The sequence below is a fragment of the Eleutherodactylus coqui genome, chromosome 6, assembly GCF_035609145.1.
Source record: "Eleutherodactylus coqui strain aEleCoq1 chromosome 6, aEleCoq1.hap1, whole genome shotgun sequence".
Classification (NCBI taxonomy): Eukaryota; Metazoa; Chordata; class Amphibia; order Anura; family Eleutherodactylidae; genus Eleutherodactylus; species Eleutherodactylus coqui.
In genome coordinates this window covers 118274848-118294820 of record NC_089842.1, presented here as the reverse complement: position 1 = coordinate 118294820, position 19973 = coordinate 118274848, and the positions used below count along the sequence as shown (strand labels likewise).

The 19973-nt window shown below is 43.3% G+C and overlaps 1 protein-coding gene across 2 annotated transcripts; it reads right to left on the bottom strand.

The window, feature by feature from the left end:
• Window positions 1-6111: 6111 nt before the first annotated feature.
• On the bottom strand, window positions 6112-19222 carry AGTRAP (angiotensin II receptor associated protein). Of its 2 annotated transcripts, XM_066607466.1 has the most exons (6): window positions 19119-19222; window positions 13242-13276; window positions 11437-11551; window positions 11136-11352; window positions 8472-8504; window positions 6112-8082 (listed from the first exon to the last, which is right to left on the bottom strand). In XM_066607466.1, exons 1-5 carry the CDS (start codon window positions 19143-19145, stop codon window positions 8491-8493), a joined length of 408 nt encoding a protein of 135 aa, XP_066463563.1. In that variant the 5' UTR covers window positions 19146-19222; the 3' UTR covers window positions 6112-8082; window positions 8472-8490. The 2 variants fall into 2 exon arrangements, with proteins under 2 accessions (XP_066463563.1, XP_066463562.1); XM_066607465.1 differs by lacking the exon at window positions 8472-8504.
• Window positions 19223-19973: the final 751 nt, after the last annotated feature.

Below are 19973 nucleotides of genomic sequence, written 5' to 3'. Positions count from 1 at the left end.
AACTTTCAAAAGTTTGGGCATCGGTCACGACAAACTCCTCCGGTGGGAGAGGAACCATTGCTGGCCATTCTGGGCAGGGGCCTGGGAACAGTTCCTGGGAGGCTGTCTGCTCCTCAGAATGTGTCATTGTAATGGAGTGAGGAGGCTGGGAGGAAGGAGGAGCAGCAGCCAGAGGATTCAGAGTTGCAGCAGTGGACGGCGCAGAACTCTGGGTGGACGATAGATTGCTGGATGCACTTTCTGCCATCCACGACAGGACCTGCTCACACTGCTCATTTTCTAATAAAGGTCTACCGCGTGGACCCATTAATTGTGAGATGAATGTGGGGACGCCAGAAACGTGCCTCTCTCCTAATCCCGCAGCAGTCGGCTGCGATACACCTGGATCAGGAGCTCGGCCTGTGCCCACACCCTGACTTGGGCCTCCGCGTCCTCGCCCGCGTCCACGTCCTCTAGGCCTACCCCTACCCCTCAGCATGGTGTATTACCAGTAGTGCAGAAACAGAACGCTGTAATTAAATGTGCCGCTTATTGGCCTGTGGTTGGAGGCTGACTTCGCTTACGGAACGCACAACAGAGCCAGGAAATAATTTTGCGCAAGCCTGCTGTAACACTTAGCTGGCTGCGTATGAATTAGGAGGACAACTACACCCAGCACAGACCCAGTACACTGAGGACAGTCACAGGCAGCCCAAATAGATTTTTTTTCCCAAATGTTTTTGGAAAGGCCCACTGCCTATATTCAATAAATATATGTCTTCTGTCCCTGCCTCACCACTACTGGCCCTGGACTATGTATAATTACTGCAGGGCGCAATGCTCTGCACGGCCGATATACAAAAAAAAAAAAAAAAGTGCAACACTGCAAGAAGCAGCCTCCACACTACTGCACACGGTTAGATGTGGCCCTAAGAAGGACCGTTGGGGTTGTTGAAGCCTAAAATACTCCTAACGCTCTCCCTATAGCAGCTCCGGCACCAGCAGCACTGTCCCTGAACTATGTCAGAATGCATCTGTGGCGAGCCGCGAGAGGGGCCGATTTATATACTCGGGTGACACCTGATCTCGCAAGCCACTCACTGCAGGGGGGTGGTATAGGGCTTGAATGTCGCAGGGGGAAGTTGTAATGCCTTCCCTGTCTTTCTATTGGCCAGAAAAGCGCGCTAACGTCTCAGAGATGAAAGTGAAAGTAACTCGGATCATCGCGTGGTACTCGTCACGAGTAACGAGCATCTCGAACACGCTAATACTCGAACGAGTATCAACCTCGGCAGAGTACGTTCGCTCATCTCTAGTTACCACCTGGAGGGAAACCGTGTGGTACTACTGAACAAGGTGGAACTACCAGATCTACATGTAATGGCAGAAAATATGGAGGACTATATGGATTTTCAAGATGGTGCTCAGCCTTCTTCTTCAGACAAAAAAGAGCCCGTAAAACTTTCCCACCACAAAGTTCCCACCATGGCTGTGAGAAAGTAGGCGAGGGGGTGGAACAACCCCACTGAGGAGCTGAGGGAGGAGAGAGCGTTGAGGACCACCCAAGGGAGGAGCCAGATGTGTTGGTGAGTGAATGGTCAGAAGTCACCCAGCAGACCAGCGAGAACACCCCTAAGAAAGACATGGCTACTAAAGTGGTGAGAGGAGTCCCTGCCCGGATACCTGCTACCAAGTCCACAATTTTATTGGGGAGACGAGCAAGAGGTGTTGGATTTACTATCTCCGTTCGCACCAGTGTCTTCTGAGACAGACAAAAGGATTGAGGAGCTGCGGAAGCTGGATGTTAGTATGGAATCAGAGGACTGATCCATGCCGACTGCTGCTGTGGCCTCTACCTCAGAGACAACTTCCACCATTTCACCTGCCGCTAGTGACCCACACGCAGGATAATTAGTCAGGAGGAATACCTCTGCAGACTTTTCATCATCCAGGAAAATAGACTGGACAATCAAGCAGTACCGCACCCATACAGCGTTTGTGGAGTCCTTTTTACCTTCCATGGATCTTGTTTCAGTAGGACAATGATGCCGCAAAGGAGGCTTTACCGGACTGTCTACAGCCATTTATATCACACTTGTTTATATGGACTGGGACCTTTATGCCCAGGATTTGTCTACATCGCGGTGGCAGTGAGCAGACTATTCTGAGGCATGCCCAGAAGGAGAGGACCTCCGAGGACGTGGATGTGGATGCGATTTCACCCGTGCCAGACCTTCCCTGTGCTCATCCTTGGGGACGTAGTGAGACACCCACAGGCTTCACTACTGGATCGGAATCCGAAGAGCCCATGGTGCTGTTCGTTAGGAAAGTAATTTGGTGTTGAAAGACTTTAAAGCCTCAATTTCCCCCTTTGCAAAAACTGTTTGAGACATTCTTTTGCCCTATTTGCTCCCCACAAAAGGACTGAAAAATTATTTTCATTTCCCTTATATGCATTATTTCTGTTCTATTGTGATGTTAAATGCATAACTTTGCATTAAAATCAGAGTAATGTTAAAATTTTACACGCTTATGTGCAGGAGAGAGAATAAGGAGTGAATTTAAAATGCTTGGTTTGCATAGAATTAATGATGTTATGGTAATTGAATTGCAGGTGTAAATGTGACTAGCCAAGAGGTCTAGACTTTACACCCCACAATCCAATTACTCCAGTGACAAGCTTGTGCCTTAACTGTTCCAGCAGACATATCCTTGTTACCATTCAATAGTCAGTTCTGTTCGGGGTATTGACTTTAAGCTACCACCCGTCGCCAATAAGGGAAAGTGAAGTCCATGCCACTTGTCCTCATTTAAAATGTAAAGAAATCTGCTAGTCACTCTTTTCTATTTGAGTGAAAAACTTACAGTGTAGCATCTTCAATTTCAAGCTTTGGGGAGAAGAATTATGAATGGGCCCCATAGCCGTGCTAGTGCATCCTGTGTTCCGTGCAGCCTAGCAAACCTGTTTTCTTGAGACTGGCTAGTCCACTTATGTATGCATGGTCCTGTATTACAGTTGTTCACCAAAAGTGGGATCCCAGGTAGTCAGAGTACAGCGGGATGGGTTAACTGAGTAGTAACCAAAGAGGGGGAATGGGTGTAACGGTTTTGCCTTGCACCACCCAATACTGTTACAGACAGTTCTCAAAATGCTAATCGCTACAAGTACTGAAGAAATACAGATCTCCAGACTTATTCTCCGTTTTAAGGAAATGTCGAGGTCAGCTTTTCTTAAGTAGGGGGGGAACTGTAGTGGCCCAAAGTTGGGGTTCATGAACTACTGCCCTTCTGTATGCATGTTTTATGTCTGTCTCTTGCTCATGTTGTACTTGTGGAATGCATTAGTTTCATATGTATGGAAGTTTGCAGGCATGTAAGGGTTAATGTCTGCTGATGCATGGAAATTGTATAGTTTTGTAAATTCATGGACAGGTTGTTGGTCATGTGATGAATGTTTAATGAAAAGGGGATGTATGTAAAGTCCAGATGTGGTAGAGAGGGGAGTGGAGTTGGAGAGATTCAGAATGTAAGAATGAGAGTGATGGGATTTTTTTTTTCCTTGGACAATGATTGTATTTCGTTGTAGAATACAAATGTGAATGGTATTTTTAATTTAACGATTCCCTAGCTTGTTAAACTGGGTAATTTACTGAGCCCCCAACCCAGTATAAGCTAGCAGTGAATAGTGAGATAGTTTGGGAATTTAAAGGGGGTTTACAGCCTCAAAATGAAAATTCTGCAAATGCTGAGATCTAGCAGGCACAGCTAAAGCCCCATTTACACACAATGATTATTGCTCAAAATTCGTTCAAAAGATGGCATATGAGCAATAATCATTGAGTGTAAACGCTGCCATTGTTTACTCTTCGGCTGAATGATGATTTTAAGGTGAGCTTAAAATACATTGTTCAGCCAGTGAGTAGATACAGTGACCACACGCTGCGTTTTCCACGGGAGTCAGAGATTATAATGGATTCAGCGGACACCCCCCTGCGGGAACAAAGGAACCGATTGCCGAGCTCAGACCACATGCTGTGTTCTGCAAACAGCTCCTGGAGGCCCATTTACATGCAAACGAAGCTGAAACAGTGCTGATGGACATTAGTGTCTATTAGCACTGTATGCAAAATGATTGCTAAAACTGTCAATCTTTCAATAGTTTGAAAGATTGTCTTTGCGTGTAAATGAGCCTTAACCAGCGGCAACGTGTACCTTTTATCTGCTGCTCTGGACCCTCTTATTCACATGCAGCCACTAATCTGCCACTCTGTTTACATGCATCACTTCCACAGTAAACAGCAGTACACTGTTACCTACACCTTCCAGAATGTTGGAGGCTTCTCAACAGGGGAGAAGGCAGGAAAGGCAGACAGGTCAGAGTAAGTGGAGAGATTTTTCAGGTAGAGGGTCATGTGATAGAAAGAAAATGAAGAAAGTACCTAGACCTGGTACAGTGAGCCTAATGCAAAAGGACTTATTGTGATACATATTAAACTTTAAAATGTTAGTCTGTGCCCAGAATAGTATGGCTACCTGCACACGGGCGGATTTGCATTGCGGAATCCGGAGCGGGAGTCTGCCTCTGGATTCCGCAGCAAATACTGCCCATAACATGCTACTGAAAAATGCTTTTTCCTCCACATGAGCTGAAATTAATTGCGATTTTCGGCTCACAAGGAGAAAAACAAACAAACAAAAAAAACAAACAAAACACAACTTTTTAAAAATCGCAGCATGTTCTATTTTTGGACGGATTCGGCATGGACTGCTTCCTTTGAAGTCAATGGAAGCAGTCTATTCCTAGTGATGATGCGGAAAGGTTGCAAATTCCGCATCATTGCTAGGCGATGATGTGGGAAAAGCAGAGGTTTAAAAAAATAAAATAAAATCTGTGCTGCGCATGTCCGACGGTTCACTGTGCAGCCCATCCACAGTACAGAGAAGATACAAGATACAGAAGGTACACGTGGGATGCCGGCGGGGCACAGGGTCGGATTCGGCTGCAGGCTCCCGCATGCGTAGTCCGACCCACTCGTGAGCAGCCAGCCTATATGGGAATTATATGACAAAAGTAGGTTTGCTCTTTGAGTAGCATTTTCATGCGGTATGTTAGGACATATTATGCCTCTATTTTTACAGATTGGTAATAGATCCCAGAGAAGTGGATGACTCCTCTGCTGTACCTTCATATGCCTCCGCTTTGTTTTTTTTCTGTCAGATTCCATATGTACAGAGGTATAAGGAAGCATTGCTTCTAGGGTAAGAATAGCTCGGTATGTACGCACACAATTCTATCTGGCAGTCCCGGAGGAACAGATTAGGTAAGGGAGCACTATTACCTGCCACTCATTTTTTGCACTTCTGGCACAGGCCCTCTGGGCTCTTCAGTCTTTCAAGATGGTCACTGTACCTTTCTGATTACCATGGTTGCCAACCTAAATTTTTCATTGCTCTGGCCACTTATCCAAAAATATTAGAAAACCATAGTGAATGACAAAAATTATAAGTGATACATGTCTGTAGGTCAGAAGCTAATATAACCACATTACCAGCATTTACTGTGAGCTGTAGAATGATCATTACAGTTATAATAAAATCACACACATCTATTTTTGACAGATACTGGAAAAAGGCCCCTATTTTCAGACAGTTGGCAACCCCAGAATCATAGAATGGTAGAGTTGGAAGGGACCTCCAGGGTCATCGGGTCCAACCCCCTGCTCAATGCAGGATCATTGGGAATTGGTGGATCTGCAGTAGGACTGCAATAAAGGAGAGCAGAGGGTAACATTTACTCCCTTCTCAGCACAAGAAATTCTGTGCCCAGGCCGGAGAGTTGCTTTAAATCAGCATCAGTTGGAAGAAACTAATTACTGTTGACATTGTTACATTATGTGTTCTGCATTCGATATCCAGCATACAAAAGTCCAGAAATCCGGTTCAATATATAACTGCACAATAGAGGTTGTCTACATCCAGTAATCCAGAATATTTGGCAGTATGAGAACAAGTTACATTACAGCTTGGATTACAGGAAGTTTCCTATGCATAGAATATGGCAATAATTTTCCTTGAACTACGTGTCTATCACGAGGATCGGTTTCTCGCTTTAAGAACATTTCCACAGTAATATTTTACTTTTCAGAAAATTTTTATTAATTTGTTTCCAAAGGCACAAAAATATTTTATATACATATATATGTAAGAATATTGTACAAAGGATGTGATGTGATCATCAGAAGCAAGAATTTACAGATAACTAGGAAATCTGGCCTTTGATGTAACAAACTTCCACAAGATACAACTGAAGCAATAAGCGTACGAAAGCTTAATGAGCTGTTACGACCAATTTGCATAGTTTCTGTAGATTAATGAATCTTGTAGCGGATGATTTTTACAGTAAATGTTAAATGTGGCAGTATGTAAATTGACTATTACGAGAAGTGAAGTTCTCTACTTGCGGTCCTACTGCTTGAAAGAAAGGTTATGTCTCAGGTTACGGATACACAAGACATATTTTACACAGCAGAAAATCCACTGTTGGTTTTGTTAGCTTTCCATAAAAAATCTGCAATGAAGCCACACCAAAATCCACATGTGAACGTGGTGCGGATTTCGCTACAGAACCCACCCAGCCCAACTAAAAGGGTGAAATTACTTTATGCGACGGTTTTTCTGCAGCGTGTGCATGAGCTTGTTAACTCTCACCCGCTCCGCCTGTACTAGAATACACTGTGTATTTTCCACATGAACATACCCTATGGCATATTAAGGCACAGTGAACCAACAAACAGATAAGTCATTTACATTCCCTGAAAAGTCAACCAAAAGATTACAATCAAGGCTATTCATAGATCATGGACCCATGGCCAACATACAGAGGCGGCAGCAGTTTTGCTAATATCACATGACAAGAGAAAGGTTTGCTCGAAGCATCATTTTCCCCATTATCTACACATTACAGTCAAACTCTACGCAGTTCACATTTTTTAGTAGTCTGCACCAAGTTCATCATTAGACGTTTAGTCCTTGAGTTGATATCAGCCAATGCTACTTGGCATGTAAATGCTAGATTTAGTGAGTTATCCCTTTAGAGTTCTAGTTGACCATAAATCATTAGGTTACCTTAAGAAAGTGATACAATGTCTGCCGTGGTTTCTCACGAATACCGGCTTAAGTCACAAAATGGCTACTTTCTGCTATAGAGTATGTACAATTTGTCAAGGAAACCACTAATAAATTCACGAGAAGTGAACATTATATGTGCTGACCGGTCATTCTGGAATTGAGTAACTTGATGATGGATAGATGTCTTTTTTAGGAAATGAGGGGGTGATAAAAAAAAAAAAAAAAAAAAAGATATTCCATATGTAATATTCACCGGTGACCACCAGTAGTCCTCCATCTAAGTTCAGTGCATGTGGCCCACAATCAACCAGAATCATGGGTTTATTTTTCTTGCACAGATTAGAAGAGGACAGCCCTGTTGGTTACAATGGACAACAGTTTCATACATGAGGCTATGAACAGGATATTTTTCTCCTTTTACATCAATTGCAAAAGTTAAAAAGAAAAATTCAAGAATAGAGAGCGGAGTCAATTCCAGCACACCAAATCACGACGTTTGGATAATGAAGGTTCCACAACATTAACTAGAATACCTTTTAGTACAATATACCTTGGTAGTAGACATCATGTACTTAGACCAATATACGCATGGGCGAGTTTGCCCCTGGTATGACCAGAGCTTCAATATTTTGGGCCCATCGGTGGTTAAGGGAACATACACTACAACATTTTCCACTGATAACTACTGGTGTAGTCCATAAAAAGCTGACAACTTTTTTTTTTTTTTACCAATAAAATGAAAAAAAATTCATTAAGGTGGTCTTCAAGCAGCAATAAAAATGGCTCCACGCCCCACACGAGGGGTCCATCTGGATGGTTGCAGTCTTTTTGGCGCCCCCTACTAGTTTTGGTCTGAAGGTCAAAGATCACAGTTTATCACTTAGTAACGGGAGGGTAGCTTGTCTTGTTCGGTTGGTGTATCTGTGTGGTCGATTGTCTGATAAGTGCTTCGATCTCGGGAGACGCTGATGAAGCCTGAAAACAATAAAGTGGTGCAAAATAAGCAATATAAATAAGACGATTGAACGATACCAATCATGGAATGAAACATCCAGTGGGGAAAAAAAACGACCCTGCAATATTTAAGTGGGATTAGTGTATAACAAGCAAAATGAAATAGGAACCATTCTATGTTTTCCCATGGGGCCCATGATTTCTTGTTATGTCTTTAGACACACAAGGTTATGTAGTTGATAAGTCAAGTGCAACCTATAATCCTACAAAATTATTTGACTTGAGGAAGTGTTAAAGTACGATTCCAAACTGTGTTGGGTTTACCGATACAATTCTTTGAGCTACTGCTGATGCAGAGAGAGAAAAGAAGGGCTACAAAAACAATGCAAAGCCTTAGACGTAAAACTTACCAGAAAAGACGCGAGTGGACTAGGGTGTGCGGCCTGGGGAAAAGAAAGCAAAGAGGAGGACAAGACTTTAAAGTGGAGAGTATGAAGTTCTTGTCACCTCCACCAATTCATGTAGGTGCAGAAATAAACAGGTTGTTAGGCAGCGGGTCTTCTGTCAATCTTGATCCTGTCCCCTCAAACCCAATATGCCAACTAGCTAGTCTAAGGCCTATCAGCCAGATAGACTGTAAGAGCTTGCGTGGAACCTTCTACCACGTGTGTAGGCTCTTTAAAAGGGGAAGCAGTATCCATTTGAGACCCCTGGTGCATCAGATAGGGTCAAGATAGGGTCAAGATAGCGACTTTATCACATGGTTATTCTTTGTAACTCACTCAGCCATGGAAGGAATTGTACAGAATTAGAAAAACATTGCTGCTTCCTTCCAACAACAGCACCACATCTTTCTACAACTCATATGTAACCATTGATACGTGTGGTGCAAATTCTGGAATAGCAAACAGGTTTTTCTAATGTCATACAACTCCTCTTTTATTTGTTGGAGTATCATATAAATCCCCCATTATTACACAGTCTACCTGGTATGAGAGCCTCTTTAATATCTGAGTGGACTTTAGGAGGACTTGTGTATTACGAGAAGGTTAAAAGCTTGTCTGTGTTTTACAGAGCGGGTGTAACAAGAGAGGTCGAGCATCAGTGTGTAATCATGTTCTGAGCTTTTCAGGTCTCAACTACTGGCCATGAATTTTTCACCAAAAGGTAAGTAGAGATCACTGGTGCTTGTGTGATATGACGACAGTCGAGACAAGAGACCTGGGTTCACTGTAGAGTGAAATATTAGAGTGAAGAAAAGTGGCATGAAAACTGCAAGCTGAAATGGAGCAACACAAGGATCAAGCACCACTTGCTTCTTGCAGTTGCAGAGAGACCCATTCACCTCCCACCAGTGAGAAGTCAGGAGAGGCATAAAGGAGACCAACCAGAGGAAAGGCCCAAAGCCTGAGGCTGTGGTGGCACATTGTCATTACGCAATGCCAATAGTCTATTGATTTCCATTGGGGGACTCACACCTGCGTATTACTCACACAAAAAAAATTATGGCATGTCCTGTCTTGGCACGCATTATGCTCGCATACACGCCAAGATAGTGTATGGGGATTGGCAGCACACAGGTAAACACGCTTGTGTGAGCCCGGCCTTACTGAGAGATTCTAATGGCTTCATGTTTTCTGATTACTGTTACGGTAGGTACAGTGATGTCATGGAGGCCGCCTATCACACTATATCACCAAAACACATCGATAGCGCTGCATATACATATAGAACTGCCAAATTAGTGGACATATTGTCATACAAATGTCTCAGTAGTGCGGCCTCAAGTGTTTTGCCTCCAAAAATCAAGCTTGATTCAGCATAGGAGTAAAACAATTTTGACCCCTTAAAAACAGCCATTTAAGGTTTTTATTATTTTATCCCGCCATCCAAGAGCCATAACTTTATTTTTTTTCCCCCATCAACAGCCATGTGGAGGGCTTTTTTTTCCTCACACAAAAGTTGTATTTTTAAATGGTACCTTACAATGTCTTGAAAAACGTATTTTTTTTAAATGGGGTGGAATTGGAAAAAAAAAAAAGTAGCGGTACCTCAATTTTTTTGGGTTCTGCTTTTATGGCATTAAAAATGACAAATTCCGTTTATTCTGCAGGTCAGTAGGATTACCTAATTACTAAGTTTAAATAGTTTTATGTTTTTCTACTTTTAAAATAAACTGCCCTATGTCACCCTGGCCCCCACAACTTTTTTATTTTTATTTTGTCATCAATGGATCTGTGAAGGGCAAGCTGTAGTTTTTACGGATATCATTTTGGGGTACATGCAACTTTTTGATCACTTTGTTTCATTTCTTTCTCGGAGGCAGGTGACTAAAAGAGCCACAATTCTGGCATTATGTTTTTTCTTTAACAGCGTACACCACATGGTTAGTGTGATTTATTTTATCAGTTTGTACTTGAATGGAGGTGGTGATACCAATTATGTTTATATTTTATTGGAAACTGGGTCTTACTTCTTTTTTTTTTTTTTAAAGTTCCACCGAGGAACTTGAACATGTGATTGCCTGTACAATACACTACAATACCACTGTATTGCACATTTCAATGCCAGTCTACTGAGTCAGTACTGAAGGATGCATCCAAGTAGCTAAACAACTGTCGCTGCTGTTATTGCTAATCGTGAGTGATCCAGGTGGATATCAGCTGTTTTACACACGCAGCACCTACAGATTAATCACAGGGCTCCGTTTCCAAGCCTTCTCCACACCCACCCACCCCAAAAAAAAAAATAGTAGAAATCTGATCCGAGCGGTGCCAGATGGACCCCACTGACTATAGTTGTGTCCATACGGCTTCTGGCATGCTTGAAAATTTTTTTCCAGATGCCTGCTGCACTATTTTGCCCAAGATTTAATGCTAGAGGCTCCGACCGTGATAATAGCCTAAGCTGTACATGCGATAATATCATACACATAATATTGGAGTTGCAGAACCTTTTCTTCTAAAATTAATAGGCCATATATACATAAATTTAGAAGACGACCTTAAAGCTGTGAAAACGTCTCTTCCAAGTAGTCCTTATTGACACCCACAAACATACAACTGAACACTTACCTAAATTAAGGTTACATTCGCCCCCTCGTTCCAGGTACATATGGTAAGTGAAGAAGCAAGACAAGGGCTTGAGTATCAAGCTTAAGATTGCCATTCCACCGCTAAACCGAAACAAGTCTCGCAGGGATGACTTTTCAGAGCCTTGTTCGGCACCAGCATAAAACAAGGCGAGTAGGAGGATGTCTAGTACAATGGTGACCACCATTCCGACCATAAACTGTAAATACATAATGCAGTGGTTAGTTGCAGGGAGCACAGAATATGCAGTAACACCCGACGTTACACATTATGCTGGTCTTACCATAAAGATGGAGTCCACAGAGTCCCTTTGTGCAACAGCCCAGACGCCCATGGCCAAGACTGAGAAGTTTGACAAGTAATAGGCACCTGGAAGCCAACCAGGGAAGATACAGGCACTGCAAGACATAGGTGCATGAGATGTCAGTGACCAACAGAACTAACTGCTTTACTGTGGGCACTGCCACCATTTTTTATCATCCACCACAATGTTTATCCAGATTTCTCTATAGGATTTTGGCTTTGGATGTAAGCTGGAATGTCTCCATTCACTGACAGGAAGCAGATAGGCAGCGAACAGCAGTGATCACCTCATTTGTAAATGAATATTCCAGGCAACACTGATACAATGGAGATTTACTAAGCTAAATGCACTAGGCTCCTGTGTCGCCTTCTTCTCGTCACTGCAGCCTCGCGACAATCCCTGCAGTGATGGGGAGATTGAATAGCGAGCCAATAGCACATGTGCTGCTCTATTCATTTCAGTGGGACTGTCGGAATAAGCAAGTACAAGCACTCGGCCACTGAAGATGAAAGAAGTGGCACCATGCATGAACGGCCCCCTCCATTCAATCTCCTCCTTACTGCTGGGAGTGCAGTGATCCAGCAGTGAGGAATAATCTCGTATCACATCGATGCCGCCCACCATAAAATCATGCAACAAATTTGCGCAATTTTATCACACAAGTCAGTGGGACTTAAAAAAAATGTTAAAAAGAAGCCTCCATAGAAATACATGGAAGAAAAAAAAAAAAAAAAAAATACGCACATTGCAGAAAGAGGAGCGTGCCATGATTGATTATCCCCTCAACATCGCATCAGTGAAAACATTGCAGATGGGAATGAAACCATTCTAAATCATTGGTTTTATATTCAGCTTTTTTACTGACTGTCGCAGCAGGCGAAAAATCACGCAATTTTCTTGCCTGCGTGGAGCCAGCCTTATTGTGAGTTTTGGACACCAACTACATTGACAAGGGGGCAGGGCTTAGTGGGAAGGGGCATAGATTAAATGTGACTATGTGCACCAAAATTGCTCCCAAATTTTGGCACAAACTAAGCTAGCCAATAAGTTGTGTAAAGTTAGATAAAAGTGTCTAAAGCTGCACCAGATTTATCATCCTACCTGAATCACTAGGATTATTTTCCATCCAGGCTCACGTGTAGGTATAGCATATTTTGTGCGCAAAATACGCTGTACCAATCTCCCCCAGGCCGCTGTGTTGCCATTCATATGAATTGCGCAAAATGTCTATGCAAGAAAAATCACAGCATGCTTTATCTTTGCATGTATTCCGCATGCTTTCATGCCAAGATAGTGAAATACCATAGCGTACTGGCTACGTGCTATGCGCATATCTCTCACAGGTGGCACGCTGCGAGATACGCTCATGTGAGCCTGGCCTAACTTCACATTGTCTATAAACGGGACACCCCGTAGTGTCATACAAAGTGCAGAGCCTGAGGATTCTGTCCTCGGTAGTCCCTAAATCAAGCATCACCCCAGGCCCTCCACTAGACATCACACATCAGGTTTACCAAAGCGTTCCTTTAAACCATTTAGTAGATAAAGTAGTTTTCAGGGACTATAATGATAATGTCCCTTCCTCATAACAGGTCATCAATATTGTAGTCCCAATAAACCCCTTTATATAGTGTTATGTTAGACCAGTGCCACCAATACACGGAGGGTGACACTGATGACAAGACCCTCCATTACTTGGAAACTACGAATACACGGCACACTGTCTGCATCATAGATGTCAGTGAATAGCAACCGTCCCCACAGAGAGAAGCCGGAATACTCACAATATGGTCAGCAGCCAGTGCACAAAGACAATCGCCTGCAAGACAAGAGGGAAATGGGAACGGAGAAAACAGTAAATAGAAGAATAGAGCATGACAAATAGTTGGATTCATTCTCTTCTTTTTGTTTAAACTCATTAAAAAGGGACGCCAGCTCGGATGAATACTACATTGGAGTCCGAGTGTAAAATGCAGCCCCTGTCTCATCAGTGGCTCATGCAACTGCTCTGTCTCTCCCCCATACTTTATATCGCAGATCTGCTTATTCAGTTTGACACCTATGGGTGAAGGCACATGGGCGGATTTGAATTGCGGAATCCGGGGCGGGAGATTGCCTCTGGATTCCGCAGCAAATACTGCTCAAAGCATGCAATGCAAAAATGATTCTTCATGTCCACGAGCGGAAACCAATTGTGCTTTCCGCTCGTCGATGAAAAAAAATTGCAGCAAGCCCCTGCAGATTCTGCATGGATGACTTCCATTGAAGTCAATGGAAGCCATCCGATCCGGGGCCATGGCTTCCAAGGGAAAAGCAGAAGTTTAAAAAAAATGGTACTGCGCATGTCTAACGACGGATCATCTGCAGTACAAAAAAGAAAAAAAATACAGGTACACGTGAATGCCGGCTGGGCACAGAGTTGGATTCCGTTGCGGGCTCCCGCATATGGAATACATGCGGCCATATCTAAGCACAAGCTTAACAAGTACACAGCGATCCCGCTGCAACTCCAGCCTGCAAACAATGTATCACAAGGCGCTTCTTCAGCCGGTGTAGATAGGCAGATTCATCATCGACTCGTACAACGAGAATCATTCACTGCTCACATTCCTTATACACTGAATGAGAAGTGAATGAGCCAGTGATGATTTTTAGTTCTGCAGAAACTGAATGACGAACGAGAAGCACACCACTCTTGTTCATCATTCAGTCGTTGCCGCGCGTTTAGACTGAATGTATCGTTCACTTTCATTTGTTTGAATGATAATCGTGCCATCTAAGAGCTCCAGTATATGAAATGCCACTGTCAGTAAATATGCCCCCAAGTTCTGGCTTTAACCCCTGATTTCCCCTGCATTTGTCCGTCAAACAGCAGCTGTTTTATTTTTGCACCACTAAAAACGTATCTGGCATCAATATATGCATTTTAAGTTATTAGAGGAGTTTTCTAGGATTAAGCTATAGATGACCTACCCTCAGGACAGTACAACAACATCAGATGGGTAGGGGTCCACCACTGGAGATCCCCACCGATCAGCTGATTGAAGAGGCTGCAGCTTCTTCTCAGGCCTACATCACCATGTTCATAGGTCACTTGTCCCAAGAGCAGCTCAGTTCCATTCCAGTGGATGGGATTGAGCTACTCTGCAAGGCATAGCCATTACGACATGCATGACAGCGTGCCTGCTATGCAGGTAAGAGGCTGTGGCGCTCACTCAAGTGTTACTGCCATTTCCCACAGCCGAATGCCAGGGGTCCCCATCGATCTGATAATGACAACCTGTATTCTCAGGATAGTATGCAAGACATCTAGGCAAGCAGGAATCAAAACTTTTATTTAGTCGAGAGATTTATTGAATTCGCGAAAAGTTTCGGATTTTAATCCTGCTGACGCTGTGGTGGTGGTGGTGGGGGGGGGGGGAAATCCTGTTTTGTTTCACACATCTCACATACTCACCTATTCACCTGAGGTCCGTCTTGATGTCCTTCTGCAGCAGGCTAATTTCATATGGGCGAACGATATATCGGGCTGTCAATCTCTGCCCGATATCGCACTCACCAATGTGCGAGGTATCTACGGATGTGAAGCTTTTTTATGACTAAAACGCCTCCCATCACTTCAGTACTGTTGCGATCCTCTGGAGCGGCTTTCAGCTACACTGACCGGTAAGTGTTTACCTTTAAACGGGAAACCTCGTATCGCACTTGCCATGTGATGCGTTTTCCAGCCCCATTGAAAACAAAAGCCCCATTGAGAACAAAAGAATGGGGATGATATTCATGTGTCTCGCAAAGCACAAACCTTGCGCAATTTTCTCGGCTGTGTGAAATCTGCCTCAGGCATTGGCTGGCTGTGTTCCCATGCTTCATAGTCTTCTGGTAGTGAGCTGACTATATGTCTTACTTGATATCCTCAGGATAGGCTACTGATATCTTGGTCCCACAGAAACCCCTTTAACTCCCCAAATCACATTAAAACTGGAAAACCCTCCAGAAGCTGTCAGGATCTTTTAATTGTAGATTTTTGAATTTATGCCTCCAGGAAATCTATATGGCGCACAACTCAGCTACTCTAAAGGAATTTTAACCCCTTAGTGACAACTTCATTTTAGGCCTTAATGACCTGGAAAATTATATTCCCCCTCTGTGGGTCATACTGTAAGGATATGTTCACATATTAGAGTCTGTCATGGAATTTTTCTTGCTATTCTGCCACTAATCAACATGCAGATTTAGTCCCGACAGTGGGCAAAATCCACATGCGGAATTTCCAATGCATTTTCAAGCAGATTCGCATGAAGTGACATCACTTCTTTCATCAATACTGTAATCCCAATAAACCTCTTTAACATAGTATTATATTAAACCAGTGGAAACACGTCGGAAATTCCACACAGAAAATTTTGATCACTGATGAGGCTAAATACGTTTGCGAATCCACAACAAAATTGGAGGGATGCATCAGCCCATCTACAATGGTGCTAGGAGCATAGTCATTGTACAGTTGAGTTCTGAAGAACATTTTATGGAGTGATGAATCATGCTGCTCTATCTTTAAATCAGATGGACGTACCTGGCTGGGGAGGATGCCTAGGTCTGGAGATATTTTATGTGGCATGGTCTCGCTATTGGTTGCAGTGATAAGAACAATGGAGGTGGAGGTGTACCTCGACATTGTAGGCAACAATGTGCTGCCAAAAACGTGACACTACCCTAGAAATGATCAGCAATACTTCCAACAAGACAACGTGCCTTGTCACAAATCGCTATTGGTTTGAGGATATGGATGTTCCATGATTGGACTGGCCTGAATCCTACTGAACATCTTTGGGAGGACCTGGAACATTAGGTCAGAAAATTTGAACATCGGCCATCTTCTTTGAAAGAACTCCACAGATGTTTGCAGGATGAGTGGAGGGAATTACCAGCTGTAGTGAATCAGACATTAGTAGAAAGTATACCATGGAGAGTATCCAATGTCATTAGGACCAAAAGAGCTCCACTAATATTTACTATTTTTGATTCTTGCTCAGATATCACAATTACTTTTGGTAGGATAGTGTATTCATGGGCTTGCTGAGCCCTATTCCAGTTCTATCCATGTGTGCTGACAACAGGCTGGGATGTAAATTGTATGGGCAGGCGGACAGGATCAGATAGTGTAGACACAGACGAGGATAGCTGGGTGGCTCTTGCACTGGCCAAGAAACCAACACAAGGTATGATTTGTACTGAGCTGCACGGAAGCCGGAAATAACTGCGGCCAAAAGTCATGGCTGTAAACCGCAGCGAGCAGTGCTGAATTATGGAAGACCAGAGAAAACAGAGATAAGAATCCTGGGAGGATTAGTGGCAGGAAAATAAAATGTGAAGCAGTCACTAAAAAAAAAAATATATATATTTTTTATCCAGAAATCTCCTTTAATTAAAAGCCAAGTTTGGGCATTTTTTTCCTTTACTTTGTACAATCGAAAAATACTATAAAAAGAGGGTCTGTCAACCCATTGGACATTAGCCGTTTTTTTAAATTTTTTTTTTAGATTACCGCTTTTTACTACAAATTTAAAAAAAATCAAGACAAAAAGCATTTTGACTGAGATGTATGAGCACATCGCAGTTAAAAGGGTCAACCCTGAGCGGTGAGGCTCTGGCCTGGTATTGTAACTCACTTATCCACAAATGGTCACAGAGAGCTACAACTTGTTGTTAGGACCTCGCGATTCAGTGACTGTATCCTATAACCATGTCATAAGACACTTATGGGGACACACTCTCAATGAATTGTGCAGTGCTGTAAAATAGAAACATTGGGCCATCTGGATTATGTCTCGTATACCAGTTTTCAGGGTATACAAAAGTCACAATTTTGGCACACGCACCAAAAAGTTTGGTTCCTTTCCCCCGGGTCCCAGTACCTTTTCAAAAAGTAAACGGCGCTAAAAGTGATGGCTGAGGCGACATGTGGCTTATCACGTTTGCTATGATGTATGCCAGAAACTGGTGTGCATCACAGAAACCTATGCCATCTCCTAGCTGGTGTAGGTTGGCATCGAGCACACAGAGGTGCTGGTAAGACAATTGTAGAAAGAGGTGCACACCTCACTCTGAGCCGGGGTACTTAGAGTCCTTCTCAGTGACTGTTATGTCTCAACCAGCGCTGGGTTATGCAAAACTAGTGAGTGTTACTTCCTGTAATGTGCGTTTGGGGAAGTAAGAAAAGCAGAAAGGCCTGATAGCATCCCAGGCAGCGCAGGGGTAACATGTTAGTAAATATCTCAGCAGGACAGTTACAATGTTGCAGTTGGTACATTTCTACTGACTCCACAACAGTGTTATGAGAGAAGAGGCTGATAGCGGTCACACACATAGATGTATATGCATGTGGTTCTCAGCACTGATCATGGGGGGCAGGAAGGTTTCTGGACTCCCTGTCAGTCATCTAATTACAAAAGACTAAAGTCAGACTGACATGGCTGATAAAAGAGAACAATAAACTACAAATTCCAAGGACTAAATAAACATTTCAGGTTATAATACATAGTGAGCAGATCCTGTGCATCACATTTCCAAATATTGTGTCTGGATAGTTACATTGTATCTCAAAGGCTCCACCAATGAAAAAGCACAGGGACAACAAGCATAAAATTAGGAAAACACAGTAGGGATGCGCCACAAAAGGTTGATCTTCAAGTTCTTTACCACATAGAACCAATCCCTTGGACTTAAAAGCTGCAGGGCACGTAGAGGGCTTCTCTTAAGCAGAGCGCCCCCCAGAAAGGAAAGATATGAACAATGTATTGTTAGGAAGAAATGTCCCTGCGCTACACGGTACTGTGGTGACAAAATGTACGTCTATCCAAGAGGGGAGGTGAACACTTACTGGTCAGGAGGGGGTATGATGCTCAGAAGCCCCCTCCTTGAAGTGCCGACTCCGAAATAAAAGTGAGATACGCTCAGGTCCACGGAGGTAAAATCCGATGCTTTAATGTAGAAGGCAACGCGTTTCGGTGTCTAAACCATAGCACCTTTCTCAAGCCAGTCATATGTCAAGAATACAATGGAAGTTCACAATCCCGAAAATCTGATAATCCAAAGGAGTTCAAAAACTCCAGAAATAGACTGCGGATGGACTTTTTGGGCTGCCTTTACCCTTATGGAGGAAAAGTTATGGCCATCATTTAACAATGGCAAGACCTTGCAAGATGCCGTGGTGCTCGCACCAAAAAGCAAATTCAATGCTAAATGGCTATGTGGACACATGCTGTAGTAATACCCAATGTAAGATTGTCCGATAATCCAAAACACTTAATACTGCCAAATCTAAATATTAAATTAACGTTGCGGTATCACAGGGGGATGAAAACTGTCATACATATGGATGATGAACAGGAGTAATATAGTCTGTTCAGTTTCAGTTTTAAGACCAAAAAAAAAGTTGAATAATTCTTTGAAAGTTATTCAACAGCTGTACAAAAAGTTCACATTTATGTGCAGAAGTCGGACTACACTGCAACTGGGGTCATGTGACTGTCAACAGCAAAGTCTAGCAGTCCAATAGACGGTAAAGGTCTTACTGCAGTAGTCTGCACCCCCATAGCATATAAGGCAGTGTAGGAGGGAGTATATAGTACAGGTTAGTACTGTATTAATATAACGTGTACCTTCAGGTTGAGAGCCGGCACCTCCATGTCTCTGGAGCTCCCGAGAGTACCGACAGCTGCGTCACATGAGCCTTCAGCCCGTCCGGAGGCGTGGAGCAACGCACGGTCACATGCGCTACAAGCAGCGGTCATGTGACTTACGGCCCCGTTGCTAGGCGACGGCGTCCTGCCCGCCTGATGTTTGCAGGGGGCTCTAGTGCTTGCAGCTCCTCACTGCTCGGGCTGTACAGACGGAGCTGCGGGCTCAGCTCTTGTATACCACATAATAATGGTCAGATACCTGCTCTACACATTGATAGTGATCACAGAGCAGTTACCTCCAGCTATCACTTGATTTTTTTTTGTGCTCAGTAATGGCAATTTTCCATTTTTTTCTATCTGGTCCCAGACAATCACAAAAACTTCTTACTGCCACAACTAGTCTTTGCACATGCTTCCCATCAAGCTGCTACCTTTAATACTTCTCTCAGTCCACCCTCATAGTACCAGTATCCCTTCTGTGGTCCCTCAAAGTAATAGTGCCCCTTCTGCCCCACTGTAAAGTACTAGTGCCTCCTCTGTGCCCCACAAAGTAATAGTATCCGCTCTGTGGCCTCAATTAGTAATAATGCCTCTCTCTGGCCCATAAGTTGTCATAATGCCCCCTCTGTGGCATAAATTGTAATAGTATTCTCAATGTCCTAAATAATAAAAGTACACTCACTAAGCCTAATTAATAGTAATCTCCTATATGTCTTAATTAGTAATGGTGCCTCCTGTGTCCTAATAGTGCCTGTATGTTCCCCTGTATGACCCCATTTAGTAATAGTGCAAACCTTGCATCCTCTGTGGCCCCGTACACTGTCCAGCAGTAGA

What these genes read in the sequence shown, in the direction of transcription:
- AGTRAP (XM_066607465.1), bottom strand. Translation starts at nt 19,145, where the DNA reads ATGGAGGTGCCGGCTCTCAACCTGAAG. An exon ending in CTGTGGACTCCATCTTTATG is followed by an intron (nt 11,353 to 11,436) that starts GTAAGACCAGCA and finishes ATGTATTTACAG; the next exon opens with TTTATGGTCGGAATGGTGGT. An exon ending in CGAATGTAACCTTAATTTAG is followed by an intron (nt 8,083 to 11,135) that starts GTAAGTGTTCAG and finishes TATTGTTTTCAG; the next exon opens with GCTTCATCAGCGTCTCCCGA.